This window comes from Lissotriton vulgaris, chromosome 9, assembly GCF_964263255.1.
Source record: "Lissotriton vulgaris chromosome 9, aLisVul1.2, whole genome shotgun sequence".
Lineage (NCBI taxonomy): Eukaryota > Metazoa > Chordata > Amphibia > Caudata > Salamandridae > Lissotriton > Lissotriton vulgaris.
The window spans coordinates 1026306498-1026330511 of NC_141697.1; the positions used below are offsets into that span (position 1 = coordinate 1026306498).

Consider the following 24014-nt stretch of genomic DNA (forward strand, 5'->3'; position numbering starts at 1 on the left):
GGAACAGTCATAAACATATGATTTACAAATGATAAAGTGTGTTGAATATTACTGAAGACACCAGGTGTCCAGAGCAGTGCATCACGCAGGCAGTGGGTTCCACTTCCTCTTATTGTCTAAGATGATTCTTCAGCATCCAATGGTCTGTTAGGGAAGAGGACTTAAAATCAGACTGTTTATGATCTGGGTATCATCAGCATAATTGTAACTTAATTGTAACATACTTGAAACATGGTTGTAGCACAGTTGTAGCAGGTAAACATGAAGGAGTTGACCATGTCGGGGTGAAATGACAGGCATATTTTTAAAAGGGGAGAGGGTCAATTGTTGTCCCTTGGCTTGCGGGGGTTTGGGAGATCCCTATGCAAGAGTTGAGTGGTATCAAGCAGAATGGAGGAAGTTTGATATTTTGGGCTCTGTCAGTGAGGTATATTTTTTTCAATTATGTACTGTACCTTGGATCCCTGTGTCATTTACCCTTTGGACTACTGATTGCCAATATACAATGTTGAATACTGTTGATTAGTCGAGCAAGAGTAGTGTTGCGACTCCATTAAGAACCTTGTGTTTTTGTGATCATCTAAGACGGAGATTAATACTGATTAAGTTCTCATTCCCTGTCTGAATCTTTCGCTATCTCAGAGGAGCTTCTTTGGTTCACTGATGTGGTAGAACTGCGAGAAGGCTGCCTTCTCAATTAGTTTACCTAGGAATGGTCAGTTGGATATTCCTCTGTAATTTCCCCGGTAGGTTACTAAAGTCCCTGTTAGTGTGGGTGTAATGTAGGCAGTTTTCAGATCCCTCTTGAACTTTCAAGTTGTTATTAAGGAGGTGATGTTTGCTCTGGCCTTAATGACAGTAGATGTTTCATGGAGAATTCCTTTATGTGTGTTTGGAGGCTAAGAGCCAGTTTATAGCCCTGTTAAGTCTACAGATTTATTTTATAGTTAGCTAGTTAAAAGAGCACCTGGTAGCTTGTGCTGTGGAGGTAGCATGATTTGGAGAGTTTCCAAGTCTGAGACTTTTGCTGCCTGCTTTTGAGCAAACATGGGCTTCCAACAGGATAACTGCTGCAATATACTCCAACAATGTGTACTTCCACATTCCCATGTAATTCCCCCGCAGGAGATAAGAGATGAATGCAATATCAGTACACTTTTGAAGGTTATGAGTGATTAAACTGATCTTTTTTAAGGCACTTCGCATGGTGCACAAGACAGTTGCTGGCACCTGTCCAGAGTAGCTTCAGTCCTACATCCCCTTTAGCATTTTTTATTTCCCTTCTCATGCTCTCTTGGGTAATCCCATGTTCCATCACTCCAGAACATGTGGATGCTCTTTCTTGGTTCTCACTCTTATTCCTAGTACACCAGAGGTAAAAAACTCGTCCTATGTGAGTGCAGAGTGAGGGGTGTGCTCCTGTGAGTGCAGATGTAGGACATTAAAGTCAGGTCCATTGGCATGGCCGATGCTTGTTCCTTTTTTTTTATTTGTTGCTCCCATCCAGATTTATTTCTAAGAATGTTGTGGACAGCGCTGAGGGAGGAGTACAGTAAACGTAAAACAAATCCCTTTAGCCCTCTCAGTTCTATTGTCCCTTTTCTTTAGAGCCATCAACAGTGCTTATGTGCTATAAAATGCATTGCTCTGAAGAGCGATTCAAACTAAGACATGAAACCCTTGGGTGTGTTGAGAGATGGACCTTTGCTATGAACATATCTGTGCATACACATCCAGTTCGTTCATTTTCATGTCATAAAAGAAAGGGCCTAGCCTTCTCTCCTGACGTATGTTACAAGAATATGATTTCTCACTTTGTTTTAGAGCTAAGATTAGTGTGTCTTGTACTAATTAATAGAAAATAGTTATATCTTGAATCATGACTAACACAGTTTAATCTTTCATTTAGGAAAACATTCTGTAGAGTGTTCTGGATTGCCAAAGGGATGTATCCTGCACAAAACCCTTCAAGTCCAGATGCTTGACTTGCTCGACATCGAAGGACTACTCCCTTTATATAACCGAGTTGAGCAGTATCTGGAGGAATTTCCAGAAGAAAGGTACGTTCTTACACTGCACAGTGTTCAACTTGACATTTAGACCCCAACTAAAAAACTGAAGAAATCCATCTCCTGGATTATACTTGGATCGGAGAAAAATTACGCTGATCTGCACATCTTTCCTCCTGGTACATTGTTGCACATATTGTTTTACATATTAGTTCACGAGCAAGGATATTTGTATCAGGGTATCTATGGTTTAGCTTTGTCTTTGCATACTATTAGCAGGGATCACAACATGTTGTTTCTATGAGGGCTCCACATGTAGAAGACCGAAACATTAAATGTAAATTGATACTTGTATAGCGCACTACTCACCCGCAAGGGTCTCAAGGCGCTTGTACGAATACCGCTGTGGAACCCATCCTGGCTTTCTCTGTGAGGCGTCCACTCCTGGGCAACCCCCAAGGTGGAGGCCAGGCATCCTTAGCGTTGTGGGGCCGTTGTGGAGATTAAGCAAGCTATTGCCCAGAGTTGCAGAGTGGGACTCCATGATTGGAATAGGCACCGAGGCGAGAATTATCAGGTCCATGGAATTTTGAGCCCAAGACCCGCCGAGGCGGGGAATTGAACCCTGGTCCCGGGCTAGACCTCTGCATCAGGGTGTGCCGCTCTAACCATTGAGCCACACTTCTCCACAAAGGCAGTAAGCCATCCTTGCGAGGGGCGGTCTCAAAAGGAGATAGATAAGAAGATAGATAGATAAGGAGATGGATAAGAACCACACTGACGGTCCGCGTGAACTTCTTAGTGTCACTGCAAGTGTCTTTAATGATTCAATACCCAGAGGCTCAGATATCCAGAGGAGACTAGTGGGGGGAAAAGAGATTGTGTGAATTGCAAAGTACACACAAGGGTTGCAGCCAAAAACCCATATCATAATAACCAGCACAGTTGGATTCTCTGCATGCTTACAGAAATCCTGCAGCTTCCTCCTGACTGCACTCCTTATGTGATTGTGCTCGAAAATGTCTCACCAATTTCTTTTTGGATGGAGGAAACTGAGGCCCTAAAGCGGAAGACGGCTCACTGGCTACCATAGAAGTCCAGCTATTACGGCGACCTGCGCAATGATCAACTCTTCGCCCGTAGAATAGCGTGGATTGGCCGAGCCAACAAATCATCCGAAGGCGATTGTTTAGTTATTAACTTTAAAGATCCATAACTTGGTGCCCACCTCTTATGCTTATTTGAGTAAAAAACACCATGGCATACAGGCTCTCTCTCTCTTAGTTTTTTCTATAACCCGGCACTCTTTGCACTAAACAATAGTACTCCAGATGAGAGGGATTAGAGTGCCTACAAACATGCGGGTCTGCTGTACCGTCCGGTTGAGCATTCGCAGTGAAAATTCGGAAGAGTTAGATATGAATGATTGACTGTCAACGCAGGACACACTGCCTTCAACTCCTTGCTAAACTGTTGGGGTAGCTGATCCTAATCCTTCGACTCCTGGTATTCCCAGTTTAGCTCACTTTCCTCTGTCACTTGGTTCTCTTTGATCACAGGGCAACGCAAAATGCTCATAGGCCAAAACTTCTCCAAAGTACAGGATGGACTTAGTGTTGTTTCCTGGAAAAATGCAGATGCCCGCTCTAAAATTACAAATCCTGACTGATTTAGCTTTGTCAATACCTTTGATATTATTTGCTGTCAAGCAACCTCGATGACAGAACGTTTACAGATTGATGGTTACCTGTCTTTTGCTCAGCCAGCCTTTCTTCAAAGGCTGGCAAACCCAAGGGAGGTATACCACGTTTGTTTCTGTTAACGCTCCTGAATTCCCAATCGCACAAAAAAATAAGTTGTACTTCAAAATAACTATGTTAAGGGCCTCACTATATACTGTGTGCTTAAAATGTGTTACATTATCACTGCTTAGACTTCTGAGCCCACACAGACTATTGCTAATATGTTGGCACGGGGTAATATTTAGATCCCTAACCCTTATTATATAAACTATGCATTTTGTTGACTGATAAAAGCTTTCTAAAAAATATTGATCTAAAGGGTTTTTAGCTCAGGGAGAAGGAAGGGGCTCACTGCTAAGAATTGACGCAATTATGTCTGGAAATCTTGGTAGGAATGTGGTGCAAAAAAGGGTGAGGGGATGAGCCCTATAACCCCCCAAAAAAAGTGTGTTGGTCAAGGCCAATACACTAAACAAATGCAAAAAATATTGTTGGGCCCTGCTGGGTCGGAATTATCACCGGCAGAGCGACCTCCCCTGTGACATCTTTATCCATTATAGCCCTGAGGAGTCGCAGGAGGATAATCCCACATGCAACGAAACACGTGTCGGCTGGATATCTCTCAAGATTGTTAAAATACACTATTCTCTAGAACCACTTAATGAATTACTGTCCATTCACATGCTTTGTTTCTAATGTACCAGTGTCCACACTGACACACCATACTATATAATTTTGTTGTGTTCAAGGGTATAATTTTGTTTGCTTTCTAAAAAACCATCAAGGTCATTAATCACATTACTTATATGCTGATTAAAATGTCAATTAATCAACATAATTTCCGGTTCATTGGGAAAAGATAAAAGAATGATCAAATAATAAGGAGAAAACCACAGCTCTGCAATTTAGTTTCAGGTGCATCTCTATAGGCGTGAGATCCATCACCACCAGATCGTCCGCGCACATGAGCAACTAATGTGCCTAACTCCAACCTTTAGAGAATAACTATGCGTATTGCGTAATGTTTGGGGCAGTTCTGCAATGACCAGACTAAACAGCAGAGGTGCTAAAACTCATGTCTGCCATGCCTATTGTCTTGAATTTTTTTTTACGATAAATCTTTATTAGACAAAAAAATGTTTTTTGCTCGGAGGAAAATTTAATTAGCTTGGTTTCTAGGTAACGTACGATTAGAGCATGTTAGAGAATAGAAGTATCTGGGTCTAACCTTTTCAGATGATTTGCGGTGGGACAAACAAATGGCTTCCTGGAGGCCTGTTCTATCGACAGTGTAGAATGGGTTAAAAAGGTTTGACCATAAGTTTGGTAGCTATAGCTTTGAGCCATTAAGTAAAGTTATACAGGGTAAGCTAATTCTGCAGGCCCTTTATGGAGCAGAGGTGCTGGCTTGGGATAGGCGAGTCTTGTGGGAAGGTCTAGAAGGTAATTCTCTAAAATTGCTCCTTGAGTTCCCTAAAACCACTAAGATTCAAGATGTAAGAAGGGAGCTAATAACTGTAGCTAGAAGTGTCCTGGTGTGTGCCAGAGCTTTGTGCTTCTATTTTTCTCTGGAAATTGGGATCTCCGGTGACACTGTATGGAAGCAAATCTTTCCAGAGATAATGTAATTTTACTCTGGTAAAAAGAACCCCATGGCAGGAATGCTAAAGTGATTGAAGGCCCCAGAGATGCGCACCGAAGGAGGGGAAGTAGTTTGAATCAGCCAGATAAAGAGTACACTTGCAAAGTGCATTAGTAACTAGTTGGAGAGAGGATTTGCATTATCTTAAAATTAAGAGTTCATTTATTACTTTCTTAAACTCACAGGAGAGCATGAATCTGTTCCCTTACCTATATAATATTCCGGACAAGCGCCTACATAATGAAGTCTTGCGTTTAAAGGTTGGAACTGACCATGGGTGGCATATCAAGCGATTAAAAATTTAAGTTGATAAGAATAATGGTTAGTGCCCCTGTAAGTGAGGTAGGAAATATTCAGTGAGCCACATATTGATGGATTGTGGATTCTTCATTGAGGAAAGGAAAAAGGTTTTCCAACCTGTATTTAAAAAAAAATACGGGATTCACATGAGGGAAATGGGTTTAGATCTGATTTATGGCCTCAGATTTCGAGATGTAACTATTGCCATTGGCCAATATTTGTGCAAAAATCATAAAGATTTAGGTGATATTACCCCCTTCTTAGAGCTTAAGATCTAGGCTGGCAAAGTTGTGTTTCTACTTAGTAAGGAGATGTTAAGTGTATTGAAAGGATCTCATAATAAGAATATGTTTAGAAGACTGGAAAAATATCCTTAATAGAAGCATGATTAACAACGATCCCTGAGCTTGTAATAAGCTGCTATGCACATTGCACTTTATAAACGCCTATTGGGGTAAAGCAAATTGTTTGTGATTGGCTAAATTCTTATTATTCTTTCTAAAATGTTTTAAGCATATGCAAGACTTTGGGCTATGGAATGTATTGAGTCTTGGTATACAGAAATTGTAATGTTCTTCTGCTTGTAACTGTTTAAGTGGTGGTTGAATGATACAACTATGTATTTTTGTTTTAGGCTATTTAAAATTGTCTACTTTTATGAATTGGGATATGTGTCTAATGTTTCTACAAGAATTTATTTCTTGGAAATAAAGTATTATGACTTGACTTGAGTGCATGATTGAAGCGTCTGTGCTTTACTGCAGACCTGGCATTAACAAGACCGGTGTGTTATAAATGTTCTCATTTAGCTCTAGCTGGTGGGTAGGCTTTAACTCTGGTGCATATTTTCAATGTGGCACTAGATAGTATAAGTAAACTTTGTGAAGAAAAGAAATAGATTAGAAATGTAAAGTGTCGCTGGGAGAAAACAGTGAAACGAGAAACTCACAGTTGTAATATTAATAGTCCTCTTAAGCAATGAAATTGGCGGCATGGTCCAGTCTTTAAAGTATCGAATTGCATACATACCACAATTGGGTATTCCTGCCTCACTCCCACCCCACCTTTAGTTCTTCCAAGTTTATTTTCAAAATCAGTCATGTGACCAGGTCACCACCAAGGACTGTGCAACTAGCCACAGTCGGAAGAAGTAGGTAAGGGTGACCTCTCGTGGATCCAATAAGCGATAGCAAGCATGCATTGTCTGAGGAAGTGGCAGGGGCAGCAAAAGCAGTGGGAGAAAACACGTTTCACCCAGTGCAGGGCTCCATATTGTAAGCTTGGTGCCGTGAAATCAGCTCTGCCAAGTACCACACATCAGGCGTTAGACTAACTTATTTCAGTGTGGTGGTTTGCATCACCGCATTGAAATGCAAAGTCACTCATTTATAGCACCTCAGTTGTTCAGTGGGAGTGCTGGTTGCTAATTAGCACCACTGATTTGCACCACTGACTGAAAGCTCACAGCACGCGATTCGCGCTGCTAGTTTGCACCAGTCTTGGGGGCTGGCTCAGCTTGCTCTGTGCTGGCTTTAGGGGCTTTGGCTATAATGTAACATCTCCTACGACAATGCATTTTCACATTCACTGACGTCACGTGAGGACTCGAGTGAGCAGCGCGCGGTTCGCGCTGCTAGCTTACAGCAGGCTTGGGGGGCTGGCTCAGCTTGCTCTGGGCTAGCTTTTGGGGCTTTGGCTACAATGTAACATCTCCTGCTACAGCACATTTACATATTCACTGACGTCACGTGAGGACTCGAGTGAGTCAGTGTGTGTCTGCATGATTTGATATGCCCAATAGTTATTTCTGAAAAACTGACTACACACACCTATAGTAGGCTTCCAGTCAGCTTAAGTTTAGCAGTGGCATCCCGCCGATGTTCACACCGCGCAGCCGTAATTTGATGGCCCAGACCGCGGCCAAAGTTGTCCTGGTGGTGCTTCAAGTTCAGCAGGCTGCAGCCTGCACGTGTCATGGAGGTCTGGACCGCTGCCCACAGTCCGTGCCGTGAAGGGAGGAATCGTCGCGCCCTGCTCCTGGCACATACCATCATGGCGCTGCTGTAAGTTTTATTACTGGCTTAAATTAGAAGTTAGTCAAACTTGTCTTCTATGGTAAGAGTTTTAAAATGATCTTACTCCAGGAACAACTCCTTATAATCAGGCAGGCCACAAGTGACTCAGTGTGCACCTGCTCTTAAATCCTTTGGTTCTTGGCGCGTGCGTGCATGCATAGCTTTCACAGCGGAGGAAACCAGGCCGTACCCGGGGCCCTCCAGCATCCAACCTGTGTGGGTCTGAATGGTGGTCACCCCACACTTTGCGCGAGGTACCTCTCACTCTAGCTCCAATCTGTTTATTACATTTTGATATATGTGATACATGTTGCCAGCATACACAATATTTGTAGTAACAGAAGGCATTTTCAGGAATCAAATATTCAAGGCAGTTTAGCGGTATATGAACAAATAGCGTATACACAATCCAGATCCATACATCACGATAATTTAAGTCTAATACAGCAGGCAGATAATGTCGATCAAGGCATGATACCATTTCAAAATATAAACATATTACAAGTGCCTTATTCGTGTATATATTTGTTCCACACCTGTCAGGGTTGGAGATCAAACGACCATGTTTATAACAGTAGCACTTATAACAACAAATACTTAAGGGGGAGGGCAGGGTTAGGCCAGGGAGGGGGAGAGACTGTCCATTTCTGCTCCAACATTGCTACTTCCACAATTTTAAATGCATTATCCTCATCATCATAGTATTACATGCCGGTCTAAGGTGCATGATATATGCTGCACGCTCCAGACTACAATGGTGCCAGGTCACACTGCAACCCACATATAGGCTAGGTTTAGTTGGTGCTAGAAATGTCCGGAGGGGGGGGGGGGGGGGGTCATCCCTCACTCTAGCTCCATGGGAGTTTATCTCGTGTGTGTGCTATCCTATTTCTTCAAGTGAGTTTCTGCAGAGCCACTGACAGCTGAAACCCCATGCCTGAAAAGAAAAGAAAAAGGCATGTATCAAATGGAAGTTTACTATGTGCACGTATGTTCATCAGAGAAAAACCTATAGAATTCCAAAAATGTACACTAGAACTCTAAAAAAAAAATCAAAAAAAAAAATCAACCAGAGTGCATGCACTGTTATCATCTCGTCCAGCGCAGCAGCTGACAACCACAGCACCTTCAGATAGCAGTGTCCCCCCGGGTGGGATTATACAGCAGGCAGTTCCTCTGTCACAAGACCTTCTGTGCTGTGGTAGGTTTATCCTGTACGTGTGGGCTGCCATGACCCCGGCTGCAAGGATGCTCAAATGCAGGCCACAGAGACGTTTGAAGGCATGAACACAGGCTTTTAGGGGGCCCCCATTCTTGGAGCCAGCTTGGTTCTGCAGAGAGTCTTACCCTGATGACCCTTAATAAATCTTACATTAAATAAAAACGGTATTTAAAACAATCTCTTTTTAATGTGGGTGATGTGTGAGAGGCTGCTACAAACTGTTTGCAGAGAAATGTGTTTGTTTCATGCAGCATCCATTAAACAAGTTTCTTTGATATCAAAACAAGACAAGACCTTTGATATCAAAACAAGACCTCATATAAGAGAAATGGGAGGAAGTCACAGATTTTGTTTCTCAAAAATTATGTGCAGTAATATTAATGAGCTGCTGCTGTGTTACAATCTTGAAAAAACGCATCACTATCCCTACATATTGGAGGTAAATACATTTCAAATTTAGACGAGTGCAACTGTGCAGTGTCTGTGACCTGGCCAGAGACGGCACGAAAGAGTTGAAATTGGTTCATAAATTCAAACCTAATCCAAACAGGGGCCCCAAAAATATGTTTGGCCCACAGCCCCCAAAATCCTTAAGATATCCCTGGCTGGCCAGACACTCTGTAACGGTGTCATGTTAGCAGGCGTCATGTGACATGGCCTAGCAAACCGGCGAGCACAGCATGGAGATGGCAAACTATATCAGCGCAGTTACTCCCAGGCTCGTTGGATACACGGCGACCCCTGCACTGAAAATAATAAATGGTTCTTCTTTATTAACTCGGCTTGCACTTAATGAAGAAGCATGCATTTTTAACCAACAAGCCAGAGGTTACTGCTTGCACTATTGAATTAGGCTAAACTCGTAGGGTGATGCATCACCAGCCCTTTCAACCACGTGTGACATTAAAGCAGTCCCTCTTCTCCAATGAATCCAAATGTAATTTACTAACTTAGAGCGCATCATCATGAGCATTAAAAAAGTATTTTTAGAAATTACAGCGTGGCGCTAGGTTAGTGCCCTTCCATCTCTGCTGAGTTGCATCAGTTTTAAGATCTTCTTCGAGTTTCTCGTTGTTCACATGGGTGTAATTTCTGATATTTATGTTTCCATCGTCTTATTTCCTCAGAAAGAAAGTCACTCATAGTCGATGAATGTCACTCATAATTACACTCAAATTATGAAAATGTCACATAAGCAATCTGAATCTGGGCATCCATGTGAAACCTGAGTGAGTAAGTAAAAATATAGGGGGCATACCCTCCCACTGTAAGGTGCAGTAAAAAAGAACCATTGTCCACGGTGAGCTTTCTCTAACCGACTTTCTGCACACGTGGGAGTGATAGTTATTGTACTAATTCGTTTACCAGTTTGAACGCCGTCACGCTCATCTGTTCTGTCCAGCAGCTAAAGAAGCCAACGGGTGTATATTTGCTTCTCAAAGCAGAATAAAAATGTAACGGCAACAGAACTGTTAAACCATATTTGGGACCGCCGTTAAAGCAATAATGATTTGGCTGGTATAGTGCATTTCAATAATGTGTCTTTCATAGCGTGGCCACACGATGGCAACATCGTATTATATACAATTATGTAAGTCCACTTTGCAGCTTTCCTCTTTCGCACACAAATCACATCTCTTATCTTCAGAATATGGACCCCGCCTTACGACTGCATCCCAGAGGTTGAAAATTACCCTAATTTGTTAAAATGGAGGAACATTTTAAAGATAGCACTTGGACTTTTTCGCAACTGTTTTCTCTTAATTTTTGTTAAATTAATTTTTGTACTTTCTCATCTCGTGTGTGTGTGTATGTGTGTGTGTATATATATATATATATATATATATATATATATATATATATATATACATACATACACACGTATGTGATCAAGCTTCTGTGAAGAGGCGAAAAGGGTCATGGCCGATTTGCTGGGCGAGCATTTTTTTGCACAATAAAGCACTGAAGTAACGGCACCAGACAACGAGTCTACTCATCGTCATTGCCCGGGAAGGGTGTTTGTTTGTGGCGAGAACTGTTATATACTAGCTTACCCGTCGCGCGTTGCTGCGATCTCAGAAGAAATAAAATTCAAGGAAACTCGTTATGATAACATTACATTTACATTGTGTCATTGTAATTGAAACTTATTCATTTTATTTTTAAAAACATTTCTAAGTGTGGCTTTAGCAGTGCGTCCTCGATTGGCTTCCAATCTTGATTCTGGTTGATCTCTTGTTTCATTCGAGCGGGCTTGAGCAGTGCGTAATTAATCGTTTTCCAATCTTGATTCTCGTTGCTCTCCTATTTCATTCGAGCGGGCTTGAGCAGGGCGTAATCTATCTGTTTCCAATCTTGATTCTCGTTGCTTGTTCGTTTGAGAAGAACCAGCTTGAGCAGTGCGTACTCGATCAGCTTCCAATCTTGATTCTCGTTGTTCGTTCGTTTGAGAATTACGGGCTTGAGCAGTTTGTATTTGAACAGCTTCTAATTTTGCTTCCCATTGCTCGTCTGTTTCTGAAGCTCGTAATGCCTTTTTTCTTTCGTGCTTCTGATGTAGATTGACCAATCGATTTCCGTTTGGGGGTCATAACTGTCGACGATGCTCGTAAATTCGCTGTCTATTTCAGTATTAGAAAGATTATGAGGGCCCTGGGGGGCCGATTTAAAAACAATTAATTTGACAGAAACCTTCGCAGGAGTGTACTCAACAACTTCCTAAAGTTTCATGGCGATCCGATGAATGGTGTTGTGGTGTAGTAATGCATTACCCTTCGCACGTTGCTGCGATCTCAGAAGAAAGGAAATTTTAATGAAACTTGTTATGATAACATTCAATTTACATTGTGTCATTTTTATTGAAACTTATTCATTTTAATAAGGAAAACATTTTAAAGTGTTGTTTTAATTCTGTTTATTAATTCGAGTGCTTGTGGATACACTATATGTTTTGTTTTTCCGTCTGGTGCGTACACGAATCAATCAGAAGGTTTTCCGAATCGTGAGCTGGCCACATACAGTTGTACATGTGAGAAGCACGGATTCTCCAAATCTAGCCCTCACACTTGCAGCGATTGTCCTTGTGCTTTGTTGATGGTCATTGCAAAAGTGGATCGCACCGGAAACTGTAAACGTTCAGTATTGTAAAGATTATGAGGGCCCTGGGGGGGCGGAGGGGGCGATATTTAACACATTTTTCTTATTGTTTTTTTGTTTTGTTAGAAACCTTCGCGGGAGTGTACCCAACAACTTCCCAAAGTTTCATGCCGATCAGATGAATGGTGTAGTAATGTATAAAGGACAAACAGACATACTTTCGTTTATATATATATATATATATATATCAGGTAACACTCCAAATGCTATTGCAGGCACCGTCAGGAGAGTAACAGACGCTTTCATAGGCTGGTTGCTGGTGCAATACAAAGTTCTTTATTATTCAATCAGTGCAATTTGTAAGACTCGTTTCGGCGATCCCAGTCGCCTTGCTCACATAAATGCCATTGTGATATACAACAAGTATTTAAACCCCACCCAGATGGTCATGTGATGGGCCGACACCCAACTAATAGTGAACATAGAAAAAATACTATTTGAAGTTCACATTAGGGCACTGGCAATACGCATAGCAAATTGTGTTGACAGCAGAAGCAATAAAGTGAATGACAGTGCAAATACTATCCTCATGTTACCAAAATCGTTAGAATCTAAAAAATAAATTTTTGATGTTATTTTTATAATTACTGTATAAATACTCGAAATCGTGATTATGAATTAGAGTACAAATACAAAGATTATCAATACGCAATGTAACACTGCCACAGAATAAAGTTATTGCATTTAACATCTTAATCATAAGTGTATACACAATACATTTGCTAATCAAACTTTGCCCTACCTGCGGTTAGCGGCCCAAAGAAAGTGAATAAAGTGCTAAGTGCTGAAAAATTTCTAAAACCCAAACTGGGCTAAAAATAAGTGTGCTAGTAGATGTTCCAAGAGAGAAAGCAGCTAGTTATTTCATTCAGAACATCATAAATTGATATGTTTTTCAAACCAAGATCAATTTAAATAATCTTCAAAATCTCCTGGATTCTACGAATCCCCACCTGGGGAGCCCTCCAAGCTAATAATTTCAAGAGATCCCTCTTGTTAGAAATGGAGATGGGCAGACAAAGCCGAAATGTTACCCAATTCGTAATTGCAAAATGGTGATAGAAATCAAAAGACAGTCAGACTGAGTCACTATTAAGTCTGTGCAAAATACGCCAATTAAAATGCATAAAACCATCTAACCATAAAAAATATAAATAAATGGAAAAATGCCTAAAAACCAGTTCCACAGCAGAGACTAAAAACATGAAAATATGACACCATTGTGGGCCCATTCTTGAAAAAAGGAGTATGATAAATGAAAAGTCAGTGCAACAAGGCTTATATGTTAAAATGACTGGTTGTCCATAGATGATATATTAGAGTAGTAGTGCAGATCTTCTCAAATATTGAACCCCCTGGGAGATTTGGTATCGAGCTCAATAATGTATTTTGTCTCTGTCTCAAAATTCTTTCCCTATTACCCCCTCGCTTGTTCAGTGGGACACTATCTATCACAAAATACTGGAGCACACTGAGATTATTATTGTGCTCCAGTTTGATGTGTCTCGCTACTGGGTAAGTCAGGTCTGAATTGACAGTTGCCCTCAAATGTTGCAAAATACGTGCATGAACCTGAAGTTTGGTACTCCCTACATATCGAAGTCCGCATACACATTTAAGAACATACACTGCGTATTCAGTGCGACAAGTGAAATGTCCTGTCAGTTTGATGGGGACATCGGAAAAAGCAGTGGTGTATGAAGAAGTATTGACCCCAAACTTACACTCACAACCCGTGCTACACTTAAAGCCCTTTTTGGAGGAAAGCCAACTGCTTTTGATGGAAAGTTCCAGACTAATTTTCACTAGATCGCTACGCATGGAAGTGCTTTGCGGTAGGTAAAATTAGTTTTGCTGGGGAGTATTTGCTGGAGAATCAAGTCAGTGAGAACAATGGGCCATTGTGTATTGAAGATTTTCTTGATGGCGTTTGATTGTCTGCTATATTTGGAAATAAATCTGCACACTTCGGTCCCTGATCTACTCTCACCCACTGCATCGGCAACACTGACCAGTGTAAAACGTCCCTCAGTAGTGGGCCTTGATGCAGGTTTCAACAGTTCGTCTGTCCCTACGATTGGCTTTCTTCAGGGCAACCTCTAACTTAATAGAATCATACCCTCGCTCGATAAGCCTGTTGTGCTATATCCATGGTTGAACTGGAGCTTCCTGATCTGCAAATTCTCAAAAATTCGCCATAAGGCAAGCTGGCAATGGTACGGCGAGGATGAAAACTTGAGGCATGTAATAACGTGTTGCCCGCCGTAGGTTTTCTAAACAGACAAGTTTCCACATTACCTTTGTCTATAAAAACTGTAATCTCTAAAAAGTTGGTGGTAATGGGGTCAATGTGTACAGTAAAATTGAGGTTGAAGTCATTTCTATTGACAAAATCAACAAAACTGTTGGCTTCTTCCGGAGTCCCTTTCCACCCAATAAAAACATCAATGTAACGCCACATTTCTACCACATGTTTATCATACATTGCCTTGTGGTCCACCTTGAGGACATGCTCCTCCCACCAGCCTACATGTAAACATGCATAGCTGGGGGAGAAGCATGCCCCCATCGCCACACCTTGTTTCTGTCTGTAATATTTGCCATCAGACATAAAAACATTATTGTGGAGGCACCAATGTGTCATCTTCTTAAGCATTTGATTATGTCTACACATGAAGAGATACATCCGCGCTTTAAATAAAAATCCACAGCATTCAATCCATCAGTATGTTTGATGCTACTATACAGAGCGGCGATATCAAGTGTTAAAAACAGATACTCCTTTGTCCATTTCAATGTATTCCGTTTAGATAAAGTGTCACTCGAGTCTCGTAAATATGACGGCAGATTAATAACATATTCTTGGAGATAAAAATCTCCGTATTTAGAGGTGCACTCAAATGTACTTTTGATTGCCGAGATAATTGGTCTTCCCGGCATGGGATCAATCCCTTTGTGCACCTTAGGGATGAGATAGAACGTGGGCAAAGTTGGATATTCTTTAAATAGATATTTATATTCATCTTTAGAGATGAGGCCTTCTCTTTGCCAAAGCAGGAGGTCATTTTTATACTCTGTTCATTTTTCTGACATATGCTGCATCGCACATTTGATAACACTGTTGGTTGTTAAGATCGTGAAATGCCTCTGTCCTATACATTTGTTTATCCCATAATACAATGTTCCCCCCTTTGTCTGAGTTGTTAATAATCACAGTATCGTTGTTTTTATGTTTTGTCATAATATTCCTTGTTCTTGGCATACAGCTTTGAGTTAGATTAGCATGTGTTCTGGAATTTTTTTTAACTCATCTGTTAAACGATCATGGAATATGTCGAACGCATCTCGTGGCATAAGGGGCACAAATGTGTATATATATATAGAGGCATACATCTATAATGCTACATTTACTTAACCTTATCGGTGGCAGGACCTCCACCCTATGCTCCCTGACCTTCCCCTCCACCCGGTCTCCCCTCTGCTAGGAGTTTTGCAGCTGAACTCCCCCTGTACTGCCCGACGGAAATTTCTTAATTTTTTCATTTTTCTGAAGCGCCCTAGTAAGGAGATCATGCTTTCCAATTCTCATTAAAATTGCAATTACCTTACTTTTGTCCCAAAAACCGGGACATTTATTCAGAACCGGGACCTCTAGTCACCCTATCTATTGCCGCACTTTGGCCCCGATGTAGGTAGTGCGTTACCGATCGGTAACGGCCGAAAATACCGATTTTTGGCCCTTACCGATCGGTAAACAGCCATCCAGATGTAGGGAACCAAAAACAGTAATAATTGGACAGTAAACCGAATCGGAATGAGTACCGAATGGGAAAGAATCCGATACGTACATACCGAAAATCGGATATGTAACGAATCGGAAAAACACCGATTCGGATGCAAATACCGATTCGGTCCAATTACCGATTCGTTAGTGACACCGATTCGGAAAATCACCGATTCGGTCCAATTACCGAATCGTTAGTGACACCGATTCGGAAAATCACCGATTCGGTCCAATTACCGATTCGTTAGTGACACCGATTCGGAAAATCACCGATTCGGTCCCATTACCGAATCGTTAGTGACACCGAATCGGAAAATCACCGATTCGGTCCATGTACCGATTCGGTCCAAATACCGATTCGGACATGAGCCGAATCGGAAAACATGCCGATTCGTATGAATCTCCGATCGGGAAATTCCCCGATTCCGACAGTTGGGGAGATGTAGGGAGGCACAGAAACACCGAAATCGGCTCAAAATCGGTAGAATTCACTCGGTATTTACCATGGATTGCAATCAGGTGGTAACCAACTCCAACCCATATAAACAGTCCCAAAATGCATTGCAACTTGCAGGATGGCAGCTTTCTATGTCATTGCGAGGCGGCTACGGCTACAGCAGGAAGGACAGAGGGAATGGCTAAGAAATGAACAGGTCTACAGACAGAGGATAACCCTGTTCATGCTCACTGAGGCTGAGATCCTACAGAGATACAGGCTGGACTCTGACACCATACTTGAGCTCATCAGGGACCTTAAGCCATACTTGGACCACCACACCCCAAGGGCACACGCCATCCCTGCGCACGTCCAGGTGCTATGCAGCCTACACCTGGTAGCGTCTGGCAGCTATCAAAGTGGAGTAGCAGCAGCAGGAGGGGTGAGCCAGAGCAGCCTGTCAAGGTTCTTCCACATATTCCTTGACGCCATGATAGACAGGATGGACCAATACATCTCTTTCCCTGCAACCCACGCAGAACTGCTACAAACTAAAGCTGACTTCTACCACATGGCACAATTTCCCCAAATCATCGGTTGCATAGATGGCACACACATTCCGATTTGCCCACCAGCGGACACCGAATACATATACCGCAATCGGAAATCTACACACACCATCAACGTGCAGGTGATCTGCAATGCCAAGTGCACCATCACAGACCTGGTAGCAAAATTTCCAGGGAGTACCCATGACTCCTATATATTCCAACAGAGCGGCATATATGCACGGCTGATGGCTGGCGAATTTGGAGAAGGATACCTCCTAGGTGAGACACATCATCAGACCCCCATAACACATAGTAGGTAGGTGGAATACATGTATGCATGTGTCTAATGTGACCCCTTTCTCTTCCAGGCGACAGTGCATATGCCCTCCGCTCATTCATACTCACCCCCTACCTCAACCCCTCCACACCCAGCCAAAGGAGGTATAACCGGGCCCACATACGCACAAGGAATGTTGTTGAACGGACCTTTGGCATCTGGAAAAGTAGATTCAGATGCCTGCACAAGAGTGGAGGTGCAAGGCAGTATACCCCCATCACCTGCTGCAAGATCATAGCTGTATGTGCAATGTTACACAACCTTGCGGTCAAGAAGGGCACCGAGGTGGAGTTGTCTGACTACGAGGACTATGACGACGACGAAGCTGTGCCACTGACACAGCCAGCTGGGGTGTGTACGCCAAGTGATGGCAGATACAGACGTGAGGAGATCACTGAGAACTATTTCTGACTGAGTACAGATGCAAAGACAGCTAAATGTTGCTTGGAAAAAAAATAATTTTAATAGTGATGCACCACAGTTACAGCACTGATGTGCATCAAAAAATGGAGATTGTAAAATCAAATAAAGTCCAGGGTTCTGGTTTGCTCATCCCCCCTTGCCAGGCTATTTTTTGGCCCGCTTGCCAGACCCACTGGGGTGTCCCTCGGCCCCCTCCGAATGCCCAGCAGCATCAGCGGATCGCCTGGTGCTCCTCCGTGGCTCTGATGCAGCGCTGGCCGGGCTGCTGCGGCTGCTGCTGTCTCCAGCATCACCCAGGTCCAGGGCAGGATTGGAGGCGGTGTTTGATATTATCATGGCCTCCATGGCCGTGGTGATCCTGGCCATCCCCCTAGTCAGCTCAGCCGTATGCTGACTGAGCACAGATTCTTGATTGGAGCTGCGATGGCACAGTTGTGCGGTCGCCGCTGCAAGGCGGGCCATGGCCCGGTTGAGCACCCGGGCATCCCTCCTGCGCGCAACCTCATGCTCCTGTCTGGCAGATGAGTGGGTGATGGCAGTGGTCAGCCTGCCTAACCCTGCTGCCACCTCCTTGTTGCTGTCCACAACAGCCTGGAAACCCTTCACCAACTCCCCCATCTGCATGTTGTGCTGCAGGAGCTGGCGTTGGCAGGCCATGGTGGATCTGGCCTGTTGGCGCTGGATTTTAACCATCTGTCCCTCCAGGCCCAGGAACACACTGCCCTCCCGTGCTGGTGCAGCAGTGGTGGTGGTGGCACGGCGTCGGGCAGTGCTGCTTCCGGCCTGCTGAGTGGGCTGGGGTGCCACTGGTGGGGGTGTGGTGCTGGCCGGTCCCTGAGCCCCTGCTCCCAGGACTGGTTGGACAGGTGGCAAGGCCACGGTTGTGGCAGGAGCTGGTGTAGGCGGAATGGTCTGCCTTGTAGGGGAGTTGTCTGGTGAGAATTGCAAGGGGGGTGTGCTGCCCAGTACTGGGGAGTGCACTGCTTGGAAGTCAATGACCAGGTCTCCCTCCATTCCTAGCCCTGGGGTGTCTCCTTCCTCATCCTCCTCCTCCTCCTGGCCAGCCTGGCTGGTGCTCGGCCCTGCGACGGCAGTGTTGGACGTTGCTGCTCCCTCTGCTGTCACAGTTGTTCCGCCTGATGGGGCCCCTAGGTACAAAGAAGCATTTGTAAACTGAGTGCCGATGTATTACAGTCAGTACAATTATGGCATTCCACATGTCCTTGCATCTCCTTACACCGTGTCACCCTGTTTCCTGTCTTGTGATTCTGCACTGACATATCTGGCTAACTTCTGCTGACTACATGTACCATGATGCTTGTCTCTTGTATGTTGGTGACAGTACAGTGCTGGTGTTTGTCTATGCATTGTGTCTAATGGGGAGGTGTCTGGTAGGGTGTGTCATGATGCGCATGCTTCTTACCTGTAGCTGTGGCTCTCGCTGAGCTGTCCAGGGTCCCGATTCCTACGATACTCTCCCTCTCGATGGTGCTGGAGACAATTTCCTCCAGATCGGTGAGGGGTGGCGCCGGGTTCTGGCCTCCTCCAGTGTGTCCAGCCTGCCTTTGAATGTCAGCCAGCTTCCTCTTCGTGAGGCTGCGGATGTCGTAAAACCTTTTCTTCAGTTCCTCGATGGACCTGAGGGTGACACCCGCAGCATTCACCTTCTGGGCGATGTCGGCCCAGATTCTCCTCTTGGTGCTGTCTGGCACGTTGAGGGACAGCTTGCCAAACAGCTGGCGGTGCACCCTCACCACCTCCTCAACCAGCACCTGAAGTTCGGTGGTGGTGAACTTGGGCTTCCTCTTCTGGGAGGACTTCTGGCTTCCAGACTGATCTGCCAGTTTCTCCTGTTCAGTTTGCAACCTCCTTCTCCAACTGCTGCTAACTGTGTGTGTTGGGCTCAGGCAGGCTTTCCAGAAACTTCTTAATTAGCTGCACCTGCCAGGGTTGCCACTCCCTGTTTGGGTGGGGGAGGGGGAGCCACCTCATTGGCTGAATCGCCTATTGCCGAATCGGCTTTTACCGAATCGGTATTATCCGAATCGGTAGAATCCGATTCGGTATTTTCCGATTCGGTAAAAGCCGAATCTGTTCATTCAATGCATTCCTATGGGCTTTTTCGCCATGGGTCTGTTTTCATGGCTACGAATCTATGATTGACGAATCGGATTTTACCGATTCGGCTATTACCGAATCGGTATTCGCCGATTCGGGAATATCCGATTCGGTGGTAGCCGATTCGGTGATTTCCGAGTCGTTGTTGGCCGATTCGGTACTTTCCGATTCGGACCGAGCAGAATCGGAACTTACCGAATCTCATTACCGATGCCGACCGAATCGGTATTCATTCGTTTTTTTTTTCCTACATCTCGTTTTCCGATTTCAGAATACCGATTCGGCCCGCCTCGGTATTTTAAAATCGGAAAATCGCGTTTACCTACATCGGGCCCTTTATTCCCTCACTACAAAAAATAACCATAACCCTCGATCCCCATGTACGGTTTGCTTGTGTGGAAATTACTTCCAAGATAGTTATGTAAATTAAATTCTTCATTTTTGCAACATAAGTTTCATGGTTTCTTCATACACATTTTAGATAAAAGAATGTGTGTTAGTTCATATAATCCAGCTTTTCTTTAATAATACAAACTGTGTAAACACTTTGGGCCATATGTAGGTGGACAAATACCGGTCAGTAACGGCCGATTTCGGCCGTTACCGACCGGTATTTGTATTTCCAGATGTAGGGGGCCTGAAATTTAGCGATTCTGTATATTTACCGAATCGGAAAATTTACCGAATCAGTAAATTACCGATTCGGTAACTGTGCAGAATCGCTAATTTGGGATGTAGGTGGCACTGGAAACAGTGCCTCAGGCCCTGAGAAATTCGTTATTTACCATGAAATACAATGGCATGGCAAATAACGAATTTCTGTGTACATGCACATCTGTGCACGTACACCTGTGTCGTGTGGCACACAAACATGCCCTAAGGGCATGTATGTGTGTCACATGGCACGCATGCCAGAATCAGGGGTGCAACAGGGTGTCAAAGTGACACCCTGTCCCCCTTGACAAATCGGTAAATTTACCGAATCGGTATTTACCGATTCGGTAATTGCCATTGATTCCTATGGGCCTCAGGGCCCATAGGAATCCATGGCAATTACCGAATCGGTAAATACTGATTCGGTAATTACCGAATATTACTGATTCGGTAATTGTTTAAGGATTATTACCTACATGGCATTTACCGAATTGTAAATACCGAATCGGTAAAATTCGGTATTTACGATTCGGTAAATGCCATTTACCTACATATGGCCCTTTGCAGTGTACCAGAAGAAGACCGTTCAATAATTTCACCCTTTGTAGAAGGAAACATTCTTCTTACAAATCTAAGGTGAATAAAAATAATATATTTTGGCGTTGAAACTCTAAAACTGAAATGCCATACCTGCACTGGTCCCAACTTTGTTTAAAGTGAACTCCAATCGAAAAACGGTCTTAAAATCTAGAATATGGTGGCATCATGTGCATGTCTTGCCTGGCACTCTCCCAAGACAGTATTTGCTTTGAAAAGGTATCCTCTTTCCTTCAAAAAGATAAGGGAAGCTACTTGTAATAACTTCTTGTGATACCTAACAGTTACCCACTGGCACTGTATGGGCATGTTGGTTCAGGGGACTCTGTACACCATGTTTTGTAATATATATCTGCTTGTAATGCATACTGAATGCTGGTGACCTCAAATACATTTCTTTCCCCAATTTTCAGCTCTCTAGAGAAAAGGGGTTTGGCCATCTGCTAGGACCTCTGTTTCTGGATTTGTGGGAGCGTCGAACGATCTTGCCCAAAGTTGTTCCAGGTTGCTGGCCGGCACTTAAGGGGTTTTCGTATCCCAAATAATATCTTGTTCACACGCATTTGTGACAGAGTGCAGTTCCATGCACCAGATATATACAGGAGAAGTGTGGCTCATTGATTAGAGCGGCAGACCCTGATGCAGAGGTCTAGCCCGGGACCAGGGTTCAATTCCCCGCCTCAGCGGGTCTTGGGCTCAAAATTCCACGGACCTGATAATTCTCACCTTGGTGCCTATTCCAATCATGGAGTCCCACTCTGCAACTCTGGACAATAGCTTGCTTTATCTCCACAACGGCCCCACAACGCTAAGGATGCCTGGCCTCCACTTGGGGGTGCCCAGGAGTGGACGCCTCACAGGGAAAGCCAGGATGGGTTCCACAGCGGTATTCGTACAAGCGCCTTGAGACCCTTGCGGGTGAGTAGTGCGCTATACAAGTATCAATTTACATTTACATTTAGTGTTTAATTTGTAAAAGAATAACTGCCGGAGTCTGAAGTTTTGCTCAGAAGCCCCAACCCTACGCTATAAAGTTGGGTGCTGAATGCCATGGTTATGAAGTCCTGATTCCCCCTCCTGCCTCTTTCATGAGCTACCAGACACACCTTAGCCTAGTTATCTTATCCTTGCCGGTTATTTTTATTCATGCTTTTTTTCTTTTTCACAGTTTTTCCGTCGTTTTCTTCCTTTCCTCCTTATGTGTTTTTCTCTCTTTCTCTGGATCAAAGTCTTTTAAGGAAAAACATGTGCTGGTTGTAGGAATTTGGGTACTGGTTGAGGGGGTTGAAACCTTCCTCAATCAACAACCACAATTCTTCTCAGGGTGAAGTCACAAGAAACTCTAAAGTAACCTGTACTTAACCGGTGGGTAGCTTTGCTCATTAATGTCAGGCTTAACTCAGTGGCAATGTGTAAAGTCTTTGTGCAACAGTAACACAGTGAAAACACACCACACAAGGAGGCCACAACTGAGTTAGAAAAATAGAGTAGTTTTTAGTAAATAAAACAAGACCAAAACAACAAAAATCCAATTAGTAGAACTAGTGATATTGAATTGTGAAAGTTTTTAAAGAAAATAGCACCAAAAGGCATAAAGCACCAACTGTGGATACCTGGTCATGCCGAACCGGGACATAGTCACAAGTTTAGGCTGACCACGACAGAACCCTTGCCAGCTGAACTGAGTACTTTAAATCCTTGGTTACTGACAAGAGTTTCCGATGCGAACTCAGGAGTCAGGGTTGCTTAGCGCAGTCTGGGCGATGCGTTGGTACCAAGGAGCTGTGAAGTTGCGATGTGGAATCCGGCGTCAGAGGCCTGTGCCAAGGATGCGTGGCAGTTCCGAAGGTGATGCTGACTGCGGCAGCGACATAAGTCTTTGCAATGGGTCCAATCCATTCAGCAGCTGAGATGCGTCAGTTCTGCTCGGGGTTGCACTCCGCAGCAGAGTAGATGTGTCGGTTCCGCTGGATCCAATGATGCTGACAAAGCCCACTTCCAAGGGTCCATGGCTGGAGTGGCACCAGTTCGCCAGGTAGACGCACAGATGACAGAGTCCAGGTGTACATCCAAGGTTGTTGAAAGCCTGTTATGTTCCTGAGGCTTCAGATCAGAAAGCCAGCCAGGAAGCCCTTGGAGTCACTCTGGGATCTGGATTCAAGAGCTGCAGGTGTAGTCCTTTTCACTCAGGCAAGAGGGCAGCAAGGCAGCACAGCAAATCAGGCGTCTGGAAGAGTGCAGTCCATCAAAGTGGCAGTCCTTCAGGAACACAGCAGTCCTTTTTCCTGACAGAGTATCGAAAGGTTTAGAAGTGTACTGAAGGGGTGGTATCTGAGGCACACTATTTATACCCAGTTGTGCCTTTTAAGTTGGAGAGAAACTTCTAGAGATTTCCTTTTGAAGTCCCCAGCCATCCTGTCTTCTCTGTCCTGCCTCCAGACTAACTGCAGGGGGTATGCATCCCTTTATGCGGAGCCAGGACAAAAAGTGGCATTTTTGGAATTGCAATTTAAAAGCCAACTTCACCATAAGTTAGTATTTTAAATTGTGATTCCAGAGACACCAAACATAAACTGGTTATGTCTTCCCATTTGGAAATGAAACTTAAAAAATCTTATAAGGCTACTCCAATGTTATCCTATGGGAGTGATGAGACTTACAGTAGTGAGAAATGAATGTAAGAGTTTTTCACTACCAGATCATAGAAAACTTAGAAGTACATATCCTATGTTTTAAATACATTGCACCCTGCCCTTTGGGCTGTCCAGGGCCTACCCTAGGGGTGACTTCCATGTATTAACAAGCATTGGCATAGCCAATAGGTCTCGCCTTTGGGACCTTATATGTATTTAGTTATGCAGCACAATATCCGCTGTGCATGGCTGAACAGTTATAAGGTCCCAAAGGCGAGACCTATTGGCTATGCCAATGCTTGTTACACTATCAGTGAATAATATAGTATTATTCA

General features: G+C 43.7%; 1 protein-coding gene across 1 annotated transcript in view; it reads left to right on the forward strand.

Moving 5' to 3' along the window:
* IPPK (inositol-pentakisphosphate 2-kinase) overlaps nucleotides 1-24014 on the forward strand; it is a 311737-nt gene that overhangs the window by 226751 nt on the left and 60972 nt on the right. Inside the window, exon 10 of the mRNA XM_086938932.1 lies at nucleotides 1910-2060. Coding sequence (XP_086795058.1) covers nucleotides 1910-2060 — 151 coding nt within the window. The remainder of the gene's footprint in view (nucleotides 1-1909; nucleotides 2061-24014) is intronic.